General features: G+C 46.8%; 1 protein-coding gene across 3 annotated transcripts in view; it reads right to left on the reverse strand.

Annotated features, from left to right (window-relative positions):
• LOC115947469 (store-operated calcium entry regulator STIMATE-like) overlaps positions 1-10,661 on the reverse strand; it is a 36,223-nt gene extending 25,562 nt beyond the window's left edge. For 2 of the 3 annotated variants that reach the window (XM_034063420.1, XM_034063419.1), the window contains exons 1-2: positions 10,488-10,607; positions 8,749-9,879 (exon numbers count right to left, since the gene is read on the reverse strand). In XM_034063420.1, coding sequence (XP_033919311.1) covers positions 8,749-8,944 — 196 coding nt within the window. In that variant the 5' untranslated portion in view covers positions 8,945-9,879; positions 10,488-10,607. Of the gene's footprint in view, positions 1-8,748; positions 9,880-10,487 lie in introns of all 3 variants that reach the window. The other variant, XM_034063421.1, reaches the window with a different exon arrangement.
• Positions 10,662-12,598: the final 1,937 nt, after the last annotated feature.

Raw genomic sequence — 12,598 nt, forward strand, 5'->3', positions numbered from 1 at the left:
CCTGGCCTTGAACACTGCCAAGGATGGAGCATTCACCACTTCTTTGGGCCCCCTGTGCCAGCGCCTCAGCACCCTCACAGCAAAGAACTTCTTCCCTATATTTTACCTGAACTTCCCCAGTCTCAGTGTGAACCCATCACTCCTTGTCCTATCACTACAATCCCTGACAAAGCAATAACTTCCATCAACACAAACAAGGTCTATCATTCCTGATGCCCTTCAAAAGGCCACTTGTGTTTCACTCACCCATAAACAAGAGACTCCTGGACCAACCTGGCTGTTTGAGGAGCCAGAAGTACCTAAACTGAACCTATCTTGCTCAGCTCATGGGGCCAAGAGCATGATGCTGCAGCTGGAGGGGTCTGCAGGCCACCAAGCTGACCACTAACCTGACCATGAGAGCACCAGGGATGATTCTCAGTATTTTCTTAATGAGAAGTGACGTGTTACATATCCACAGCCACTCAGGCTAGAAATACAATAATTCAGCACACTAAGATGACAAGTAAGAGGCAAGAAGTTAATGGTGTCTTGCCTTGTTGAACACAGCTTGTCATGCCTCATTAGATTTAAGGAGTTATCCGAGACTGTGTAATTATCAGAGACAGTAAAACTGTTGTATTAAAGATAAAAGCTAGTATTATAGAGAAATAATTAACTGCTTAATAGGGCATTTACTATGCAGGGCTGTAGCAGGCTGTCTCCAAATTGAACCAGAATCCAGTCAAGATCAACAGAGCTTGAAGAGGCAGCACAGTCCTTTGGTAGCAGTCACCCAGAAGGTAGGGGTGATACTAAATCCACAAAAAAAGCAGCACCAGGTCTTTAAGCACTAAAGGAGCTGATGAAGTCAACTTGGAAGCAGCACTGCTGCTTCTGTGCTTTGGGAGCAGAGTGGGCTCTGGAGCAACAGGATGAGCAGCAACTGCACTATCCCTGTTCCCTTCCAAGGCATGGCATGCACAGCTCAGCTGGCTGAGGCTGGAGAAAGGCTCAAGTCTCCTTTGCTCTTCTTAAAACGTGTCTCTACTCACGAGGGTCAACCTGGTTTTCCACCAGCTGTAGATGTGGGTTTGCTGCTATGGCTCAGACAGACCAGTTCACCCAAGCTGCGCATCTTATGCATGCATCAAGCAAACAAATATGTGATATTGAAGTTCTAGCACCTACACCCAACTACAAATTGAGTTTAGTGCACAAAGGGTTGCATAAGATCAACAGAACTGACATCCCATTAGATTAAATGAGAGACCAGCATGTCCTGGGTCTACACCAGAAGTTATCAGGAATTTGTCCTCCTAACAGTGCTACAGCCACAGTGTTGACTATTTTGGATGGAGAGACACTTAGTGCCATGGGTTGGTTGGTGGTGGACTTGGCAGTCCTGGGGTGAAGGCTGGACTTGATGATCTTAAAGGTCTTTTCCAACCCAGTTGATTCTATGATTCTATTGTAACTCTGCTTCCCTCCTCAGCTTTGTCCATTTGTAACGCAAGCTGGCTTTTGCAAGGAAGCAATGCGACTGCACACCTCTGCAGGAAGCCCAATCTCACTTCATGCCCTTTCACATCATCACTATGAAACAGGACTTCACAACCAGTAACATTAAACAAGAAACTAGCCCTAGTAACACATTAAGCAAGTCAAATCCACATGAACCATTAGATCCCTTTCCCTCGCCATCAATCTTTCCAAGGGAAAGAAAACACTAGTGTGTACCAGAGGTAAAGGCAAGCCTCCAGACAAACATGTAAAGTCAGAAAGCAGCAAAGTTGAGTACAGGTTGGAAACAACTGCTCCAGGATTGAGTTCGAGTGGGAAGCTCAAGAAATCAGCCTCAACTCACACTGTTACTGGTGCTGTACAGCCTGGGTGTTTGCATCATGTTTAGGGTGAATCCTAGCTGGTGTCAGTGGCCTACTGACTCGTCCCTTTTACCAGGGCAGAGCTATTTCTTCTGAAGAGTAGCAAATTCTGGAGTCCTACATCTGGCAGCACAAAACCATCCAGTGGTGGTACTGCTGCTGCAGAGATGTCACAGGTTAATGGGAGATGCTGGGTGAAATAAAGCTGAAGACCTCATGTTCATGGCTGAGTGTCCTTGTAACAGAGCAGGATGCTACAGCAAGCACCATGGAAATACAAGCTGCTGAATGGAGGAAAATTGAGAGTGCTTGTCCAGGTTCTTCCTGCAGGATTCAAACCTGCACTGAGCCCATTCTAATTTAATTCCAAGTGATTCCATTTAAATTTCAATTCACAGTAAAAGAAGTGGATGCCAACAGTAAACCAGCTCACACTGTAGAAGTGCATTGCCTTCAGAAAGGCTTCAAAGACAGTCCTCAAGATCAACAAAAGCATCATGAAGTCCCAACCTGAAGGCACACAGCCCTGATGCAGCAGGGAGGTTAAGTGCTGTGTGACCATCTAGGCTTGCCACATGGCCCAAAGCATCCCAAGGAAAGGCTGGGTAGGTGGGAAGAAGATGCTCCTAGAGGAGTCAGAAGAAGGGGTTCCATCTCTAGCCCATTAAACAGGAACCAAACACAAGAGAGATACCAGTCTGCCTTCTGGAGTTGCTGTCCTCATAAGTGACCACTCTTCCCCTACTTAGCTCTGGTTACTGCAGATAAAAAGCTGTGAAGGGGAACTGAAAGGGAAGGAGGATGAGTGACAATGAGAGACATACCCTGCCTATGAGTGAGAAAGGGCAGGGCAGGAAACAAAACAGTGCCAAGCCCTTCCTCTTCAGTCAAGGACAATAAAGGCCTTACACACTTGAAATCCCTTCAGGACCACCAGGCTGGGTGGAAGTTGGACATGTGAATGAGAACCTGTGAAATGTAAAGAAATCAGTTTGGGAGGAGAGGTTTTCATTGTGTATGTGTAAATCCTCAGAAAACTAGAAGATAAAAGCTCACTCACAGCCATTCTCTCTTGGGTTTTTCAGAGTAATAACAGGTAGACATTTATTATGGTGTTTTCCTGATGCAGTAAGAAGTTGCTGCAAGAGAAGTGCCCCAAACAAGAGATATAAGGACTCCCTGAAACAATACCTCAGCCTTGGCCATACTGACTACCACCAGTGATCCACCTTGGCCTTCAGTCAGGTGACTTGGAGGCACACCATACATAACACTGCTGTCTCCTTCGAGAACACACACAGAACTAGTCATGAGGAGAAAAGACAATGTAGAAAGAATTGCACCCCACCTATACTACCCAAGGAGACCTTTCACTGTGCTTTTTCCAACTGGATTTGCCTGTCCCACATTGGCCTTTTTAGTCATCCTAAAGCCCTTCCCACATCTTTGTTTGTGAAGTCAAGCCATGAAGAAGGGGACAGCTTTGCCTGTTCTAGACACATATAACTCCCCTATACTAAGGTAATTATAGGGGAGTTACATTATATATGTAAATATATACCTCACACATATAAAAATAGTTATATATAGTGACATATATTTAATTATATTCATTACAACTGGAGTCTGCAGCAATGCAGTCCCACAGTCTACTTCTGGTTTTAAACAAATTCCCTATTACAATCAAACCAAAAATAGCACCAAACACCCAATTCCCTTGTGCTGCTCCTCAGCCCATTTGTGGTAGAGCACTCACACATCCAACACCCTCCCTGCACCCCCACTGACCCCACACTGCATCCAGACAAATACATCAGCACAGGGACCTCTTGGAAATAACCTCCCTAACTTAGGCAGAATTAGCTGTGCACTACCAAAACACACTAGTGAATCAGGCTTCAAGGGGGAAGCTTGATTCCCTAGGAGAAGCTTGGCTGAGAGTCAGCCCATCTCCTTGATAAATCTTACTGAAATCAACCCAAGGATTCAACAGTTTGAGCTTTGTAAGGGAGACTTTGACCCAACAAACAAAGCTTTTAGGACCTGATTTAGAGGCGATGCAAGCCTGACCCCACTGAGCTCAGTGATAGGCCCCAGAGGATGAATACTGAAAGTGAACCTGATATTAGAAGTACTTAGTGAAAGTGCTGAAGTCTTAATATGCTTGTGAATGGTCCATCAAAAGCAAAAGCTGCAGTGTCCAGAACTGGTTACCTGCATTTAAGAATAAGGCTAAACTGTCTACTATAAAGCCCATCTCTGGAGCAATACCACACTAGTGAGGATGAGGACTTTATTTCTGGCCTTTACAGAAGAGGACCCAGCACTACTGTACCAGACAGGAAACAGAAGCTCTTCCCCTGCCCACCCTCCATGTTATTTATAGGCTGTACAGTCTCCAATAACACAATTTCAATCTATTTTGAAGGACACACCTTTTCACAGGCTTTTTCCAAGCCCCAGGCAGGAAAGAAGCCAACAGGCAGGATACAGAGACCAAAAGCCTGGGGTCTGCACTATTCTTAGCCTGAGCAGGCAGCTCCTCAGGCAGCTCCAACCCAGACACAATAGGAGGAAGCAGCAGCCACTGTTTGCAGAGAGCAGCCAACGTGCTGCTTGTGAGATAAGTGTGTGGGGAGGCTCAAAGCATTCACCCTCCATCAGTTCAGGGAGCAGAGGAAGTCCTATCAGTGGTTTAGGGAGAGTTACGCTACTGACTTACGTCCTCTTGTTTGCACTTGTATTTAGTCATTCATCTCCAAACACCCTTGCAGCAATGCTTCAAGAACCAAGCAAAACTGGAAGAGGTTTTAGGGAAGTAATAGGAATAGATGATGTGTTCTGGGTTATCTCTGGCTCTGCAAGAAATGAAGCAGCAGGGACTGAGCTAGCTCCTGCTGAAGGTATCCAGCTGTTGCTGAGCTGCTCTACAGCATCTCTTAGATAAGAAGAGGGGTTTTATTGTGGACTAGAAAGTTTGTTAGAGAAGCATACATGGATCAGGTTTGAGCATTCAGAATCGTCTGCTGGAGCAACAGCTCTATGCAAAACCCTGCAGGGTGCTGCACAGCGAGGCTGATGGAGCTGGACCACAAGAAATACTTCTGCTTTTTCCTAACCAAAGACTTCAATATCTGTCCTCCCTGAGATCTCAGCTAACAGCTGATCTCCCCTCCCCTTTCTTGTGTAACTGCTGACACTGTTTAGCCCATATGTTCCTATTCCCCACACAGATCCAGAGTCATCTGCAGGTCTAGTGCAGGGGAAGCTCTGGAACTCACAAAGTGGCACCACTTCCCCATCATCCACCCTGTAGAGATGTATTAAGAGCCTCAGCTCCATGTGGAAACTGTAACTGCCCAAATGAAGGCCATACAATACTTTGGTTTGGTTCTCAGCTTTAAGCTCCACCCTGTGTATCTGCTTTTAATGTGGATTTTTACTGTTATCATTATAGCCAAATGCCAGGGGGTCACAAACCCAGCTTTGGGATCATAAACATCAGCCATGCTTTGCATACTGAGAACAAAGCATATATTTGATGACACAGTAAGTCTTGTAAGAGACCTGGATTGCAGCTGGGCTGCAGCTCTTATTTAACTCTGTCCTGGGGGAAGCAGTAGTGACTCTATCCAGGTAAAGCATCATTTCGAGTCAGTGCCTTGAAAAATAGGGTTTAGACAAGAAATGTTTTATCTTAACACTCTAAGAACCAAGATTGAGAGAACACCACTTGAAGAATGAAGTGATGCAACTGGGCTGATAGTTACCATTAAAGTCTGCCATGCAGTTTTCTCACAAATGTTGTTAAAAATCAGCTGGAAGTTTAACAGACTCCTCATTAAAGCTCTAATTTCTCCATCTCAATCACAGAAGACTCATTTCCCTGTAAAGTTTCTTGTACAGGGTTAAAAACCACTTATAATATCACCTGTTCACCACACGCTGCAGATGAATTCAGCAAGCCCTTGGGTGATGGATAACTCCTCAGGCAGTTTCAGTTCACCAGCTCATTTCTCAGCTCACCCCATCCATCTGTTCCTTCAGAAACCACCAGGAACCTCAGGGCAGCTTTCACTGTTCAAAAGGCAGCTTCCAAGAAGAGGTCAACATCATCAACAGCTGAGATGCAAAAGCTTTGTCGAAAGCTGCACGTGGCTCAATGAAGCACATCAAGACCTGCACGTGGCTCAATGAAGCACATCAAGAGCTGCACAGACCTTCCAGCTCACAAGGCGCAATGTGCACTTTCCAGATCAGCCAGTTTTCAGTTGCACTGAAGCAGAAAAACGTCTTGAGAGCCCTGCCATATGTAGCTTTCTGCTTAACCCACAAACCTACATTTAAAGGGGCTACTGCAGTCCACAAAGCACCTCCAGAGACACAGTTAAACTTTGTGGCTTTGTTTTCCCCTAGAGGGAAAGCATCTGCAGTGGAGAAGTTGCCATTTCAATATATATATATATATATGTGTGAATAATCAAAATCAAACACAGCTACATGGTTGTGTTAGAAGAAGCAAAGTCAGCAGAGCCTGTCTTGGGCACGGTACAGTGCTTTCATGTCCCTGTAAACTGACTTTGAAAACAGAATGGAAGTCTGAGCAGATCAACTGCTCTGCAGTTCATTTCTTTGCTTTCCTGACATGCACTCACACTCCACCCAACCTTAATAGAGATTTTCAGTGCAAAAGTCAAAACTCAACACAGAAAGCACTCAGGGTAATTTTGAAGCACAGAAACAGAGCAGCAATTCAAACTACCTACAGCAACAAGCCTGAACTTGGCACTGGGCAGGACCATAGAAAGGTTTGTGATGGAAGGGACCTTTGAAGCTCATCTAGTCCAAGCACCCTGCAATAAGAAGGGACATCTTCAGCTAGATCAGTTTGCTCAGAGCCTCATCCAACCTGACCTTGAATATTTCCAGGGAGGGGGCATCCACCACCTCTCCAGGCTACCTGTGCCAGTGTCTCATCACACTCACCATAAAAGATTTCTTCCCTATATCCAGTCTGAATCTACCTACCCTCCTTTAGTTTTAACCCATCACCCTTTCTCCTAACACTACATGACCTACTAACAAGTCACAACAGGTTAAGTTTGATTTGTCAGGTGGAGATGACTATTACAGCCTCTAGTAGTCCCACTCAAAGTTCAGACGCTTTCATACATTAGGATGCTGCTTCCCATGTTCACTAACCAATCCCATCATCCTGCTGAAAAACACACTGCAAGGCCAGATGGTAAGTCCACAGAGACCAGGAAAGCATACACCATAGAGTAAGTGATAATTCTTATGCTCTTTACCAGCAGTTTTCTATAGTCAAGAGCCACTGCTTCTTTTACAGTCAGTCTGGTAAACCCCTGTTCTGTGGTCCTGCCTCAGGACAAGCTGCTTGGACCAGTGACCAATACACCACCAAGCTGCTAACAAAGCAGCTCCATCACCAGGGTCCATGACACAAACAGCTCTGCTTTTCTCAACTAAACTCAAGGCAAGATGAGCAAGAAGAATGCATCCAGCAGTGATGTGCAAGAGGAGATAAAGGGACACTGCTGCCACATTAGGCAGGATCAAGACTTCTTCAAATGTCAAGCTGAAAACCAGGTGCAGAGGGAGATACGCAGCTCACCCCAACACAGTTCTCCTTGTCTGGCAGTGTGAACTCTCTTTAAGAACCAAGTCTATTCTGACACCTGCAGCACAAGTGCTGCTAAGCCTCATTCAGCTCAGAGCTGCCAAGACAGTTTCAGAAAGAGGAGCTGGGAGAGCAATAAATATGCTTACATGTCCTTTGTGGTGGGGTAGAAAACAGGTTTACCAGCTCAAAGGAAAGCTTTTTCCATTCACAATGGAGGAAAAGATCCTTTAACTCCCCAAATATGGTTCAAAAGGTTTAAACAAACAGCAGCAACCACAGGGACTCAACCCCCAAATCACACCCAGCATCTGCAGCTGAGATGGCTGCAATTTGCCTTCTCCACTTACATGAGTGAGCACCAGGGCAACACATTACAAACGACTCCATATGAGATTGCACAATTATCCACACTCCTCCAAGTCCTAACCTCCCTAAGTGCAACTTCTTGCAGAGGAAACTGGATTCACACACACACACATCTGCTTGGCTTCACTGCCTCTTCTTCCTAGTATTTGTGTCTCGGCTCTTGCAAACATCCTCACTGCCAAAGCGCCTCCAAAGCCACCACAGGCACATGGGAAGGGCAACAGCTCATTGTCATTTGGTTACCAAATGGGGTAAAGTTGTAACCACAGCACACACCAAGACATACTGGAACTAGGCTTGGCTACAGCCTTAAAGACCTTGCTGGAAAAGCAAGAGTGTTTGCAGGCTCAAATAAACTCTGTCATCACTATTGCTTATGGTAGTTGACAGCTAAGATAACCACACTAAACAGCTTTCCTGACTCCCTACCAAGGCTGGGCATCACTTCCTTCTGGGGCCTGTTTTCACAATGCATTTCATGTATCCCACAGCAATGGGATCAACAACACCAGTCATCCCATTCAGACAATCATGCAACACTAACGTCCTCCTTCATTGGGTTCTCCTGCCAGCTTGGCAGGAGAGTCTCTTTCCACAGCCTCAAGAGACAGAACTACAAGGACACAAACTCTTCTGATAAAAACATATAATCTTATCCTTCCTGCAATGGGCTATACTTGGGACCCACATTCTGGATGTGCATTCTGTGAGCACGTCCTGTGCACACCCCCATGCAAAATGTTACTCTTAGTTGGAGTTCCCGTAGATGTGAAAACATCTAGTGCTCTGAACATATCTTCACAACTTAGAAACATCAACTGTTCAAATTCATTGGTTTGGGTTCAGACGGGAACTGAATTTCCATGCACTGACCTGCAACACCAAGCAAGCTGGCCTGCAACATCCCATTAAAGCAGAAGTGACAGACATACAAACAGCAGAAATACACCCCCAGCAATGTCACAGTACTGAAGGATGAAGTACCCAAGAAGGGCTGACACTGACTCCAGGAACAGCAGTGGCCAAGTTCTGCTTCAGTTGGGGCTGCCTGGCTTGATGATGGGCTCATGAAGATGCAGGCAAGGTTCCCAAGTATCTGTGAGTATCTATGAGAAGGCCACACATCACCACCAGCTCAAGAGGCTCCCATCCAAACAGGCCACATGAATAACCCAAAAGCTGCTTCTTAAGTTAGTGTCTGATGTAAAGTCATTGGTAAGCCTGCTACAACCAGCATGGGTTAGAAGCCTGCACACAAACAGCCCCAGCAGCAGACCTGAGAAACCCTCCGCACATGGGGAGCCAACAGGACACAGATAAGCAGCAGTTGTGGTGAATCAGAGACCACCAGCTCAGCTGCAGCCAGAGGAGGTGCTGTGGTTGAGATCCCAGGGCTGTAAACACATCTGCTTTGGAGGCCCAGCCAGCAGTTTCGTTCACAGCTTTAGACATCGAGCTGAGTCACGACGAAACCACAACAGGATCAGCTTTCGGTTTCTCCTCATTAACCAAGAGGTGTTTGATGTTCAAGGAAATATCAGCCCCTGCACCAGGGGGAGGTTAGCTCAGGGTTGATGATTTGCCAAGCAGGGGTTACACAGCCTTCATCCACAGGAGTATTTTGATATGATGAACTGATGTCCTTGATTTCACTGTGGAGTTTATGGGACAATTAACCCATGTGTGCACATCACTAAGGGGAACAGACACACACTACTTTGTGAAACACAAGCAGTGAAGGGTTGCAAGTGGGCTACTCCAGCTGGAAAAAGTTACCGGTTATCGCAGGAAGAACTTGTTGCAGAATTCCCTGGCAGCTTGGTGTTAACCGCAGCACTTTGGAAGTGGTTTCCAGAAGGCAGAAAGAGGCAAACGAGCCTCAAAACGTGCAGCTACTGAGCCAGAACGCTTGGAAGTTTTAGTTCACCGTCACCACAGGGTTTTAAACAAGGAAAACAGATCGAGTTCTGGCACGTCATCCAGCTTGTGTTAAACCACTTAACCCTAAAGAGAAGCAACACGTTGCTCTGAGGAAACCGCAGCTGCAGCACAAACCAGTAAAGTTCCCTAGGTCCTTATCAGGTTTCAGTGTTCCCCAACTTCCTATTGCTCCTACCACCCCTCCACAGCAACCACATACCCCAGTAACCTTCTACCCCAGCCTTTCAGCCCCCAAACTTCACAGTTAAACACCACATCACAAGTCGAGCCACTGCAGCTCTAACCAAGCAACGCTGCATCCAACACCCACCCTGGGATATATTTTTGCTTCTCCCTTGTAAATCACCAGGTTACCCCATCAGCTCTCACGCTTCATTAAAATCTTCTAAGCGACTGAGCAATCGCTCCTACAGGCGGAGCCGATTTGAACAGATGAGAGCCGCAGCTCGGCGGTGCTTCATTACCACCAGATTAAGGCTGGAAACAAGAGTTTTAAGCAGCAGCATCTGGCACCCTAACCGCCTGCTCAGCGCCGCGAGCAAACTCCCCACTCCGCTTTAAACCCCAGCCCAGCCAAGGCAGAACTCGGTGCTCACAAGGACAGGGGTCCCAAGCACTCCGGCAGCGCTGGCTGAGAGGCACCGAGTCCCCCCCGCAGCCCCGGTACTCACGCATGAGGGTGCTGAAGGCGCAGAGGGCCAGCAGCGCCTGCAGCAGGACCCCGAAGCGCCCCAGCAGAGCGCCGCTGCCGCAGCCGTGAGCGGGCCGCGGGGCCATGGACGGAGCAGGGTGCGGAACGGGACGGGATGGGATGGAGCGGAGCGGAGCAGGATGAAATGGCCCCGCCGCGCACAAAGGCGGCCCCCAAGCAGCCACCGCCCCCCGGCCCGCCCCGGCGGAGCGGCCACACCCGGGAGAGGGCGGGACGAGGTGCGGCCGGAGGGAATGGGATCGGGATCGGGATAGGGATAGGGATAAGGGTAAGGAATGGGGCTAAGGAGGGAGATTGGAAGAGGGGATGGTGGTGATGATAGGGATGGAGAGGGAGATGGGGATAAAGAGGGAGATTGGGATGGGGATAGGGATTAGGATGGGGATAGAGAGAGAAGTGGAGATGGGAGATTGGATGAGGATGGAGATAGGTATGGGGAGGGAGATGGGAATAAAGGAGATTGTGATCGGGATGGAGATGGGGACAGGGATGGAAATGGGAAGAAGAATAGCAACTGGGATGCTGATAGAGATGGAGAGGGGAATAATGAGGGAGATCATGATCAAGAATGAGCCAGCACATTCCCAGGTACCAACCTGCTGGCTCCACAGCACTAAAATAACCTCAATAGGAGCATTTTGGGCTAAGAGAGGCTCATTTAGTTTCCCAACTTTAATCATGAGTTCAGTCAGCAAGCTGGAAGTTTCATCTTCCTAACTCATTTTCAGCTGATTTTATATGTGTAATTGTTAGCTTCACTCCCCTGAGTTGCCAAATCTGATTGTGTTTTGCAATCAGTTGCCTTTATATTGAATTCTAAATCAAATATTAAAGTGGATATCCTTGTATAAGCCAGTTGAACACGGTATATGTGGAGCCATCTAGTAAGCAAATGCATATCTTCACACAAATTTACTCAGACACTTTGCATTTGCTGCTAAAGAACCATTTGCAAGAACTGGTTGCTGGATGATGATCTGGGAATTACCTTGGACTCTATTTGCCCAGCTATGGTACAGAAATTGGTGAACACACAGGAAATAAAAGACATTGAAACCAGATTGGTATTTCTTAACCCTATTTCATTTTCTATGAGTAACCTGCAAATCACCTGTAAGTGAAGGTACCTACAATGCATCAGTGGACTGTAGATGGGGACAGTGTTCTAAGGCTCTCTCCAAACCAGTGCTGCCTCCTCCCTTTCCTTGCTAGCCCAGTTAACAGTGATTTCTCCCAGCTGCTGCCTTCATTCAGCAGTGCAAAGCTGTCTGAGGCCTTGTTTTCAAGTGCTGATGTGTTTGCACAGTGCCTCCCATGTGTGAAAACCTCAGGCTATAAGAAGGCAATAAAGAGAAACCTTCCTGATCTCACCCCTCATTGCAGGAAGGGGCAGAGATCCTTTAGTGGCTGTTGCTGCTCCACACTCCTCTGTGAAACCGAGCTTTGCTTTATCAAAAGCATGACTTGCACTTCAAAATACCTGGAGTTTCTGAACCCATGCAAAAAGCCTTTAGGGCTCATCTGTACCCTAGGGAGAGTCTGGGAGCTCACTCTGGCTGCTAAATCCTCCTGTATTATTTTGGCAACTAAGATGCCCCACAAATGTCTCCCTTCCTTTTTTCCCCAAGGTTTTCCATCTCTCCTGCGTATTGAAAAAGGGGATGTGTAAGAAAGCACTCTTTACACCTGGCACCATTCCCAAAGTGTGTGTCTGCCTGGCTGTGGACAGCACACACTACAGTCATTGGGACAGCTGCACCCAAACTGGGAGATGGTGCCCTCAGCTCAGCTGATTACTTTCATTAGGGAAATTTTCCTCTGGGGATGTGGAGTTTATCCTGAGTGGATGTAAAGCTGTTTTCCCAGCAGGAAAGTTCACATTGAATGTGCTCAGGGTAATGCCCTCTGAAGCTAGGCAATGGCCAGACTTTCTAGGCCATCTCAGCAGCAAGAGTTGGCATTAATGACAGAAAAGAGAACATAAGGGCTGTGATCCTTTTCTTTTCCCTTAACTTTGGTTGGACAAAGGTCTGGAGAAGCTCACAATACAATGGTCAGTTGATGCTGATT

Source organism: Melopsittacus undulatus, chromosome 5 (assembly GCF_012275295.1).
Source record: "Melopsittacus undulatus isolate bMelUnd1 chromosome 5, bMelUnd1.mat.Z, whole genome shotgun sequence".
Lineage (NCBI taxonomy): Eukaryota > Metazoa > Chordata > Aves > Psittaciformes > Psittaculidae > Melopsittacus > Melopsittacus undulatus.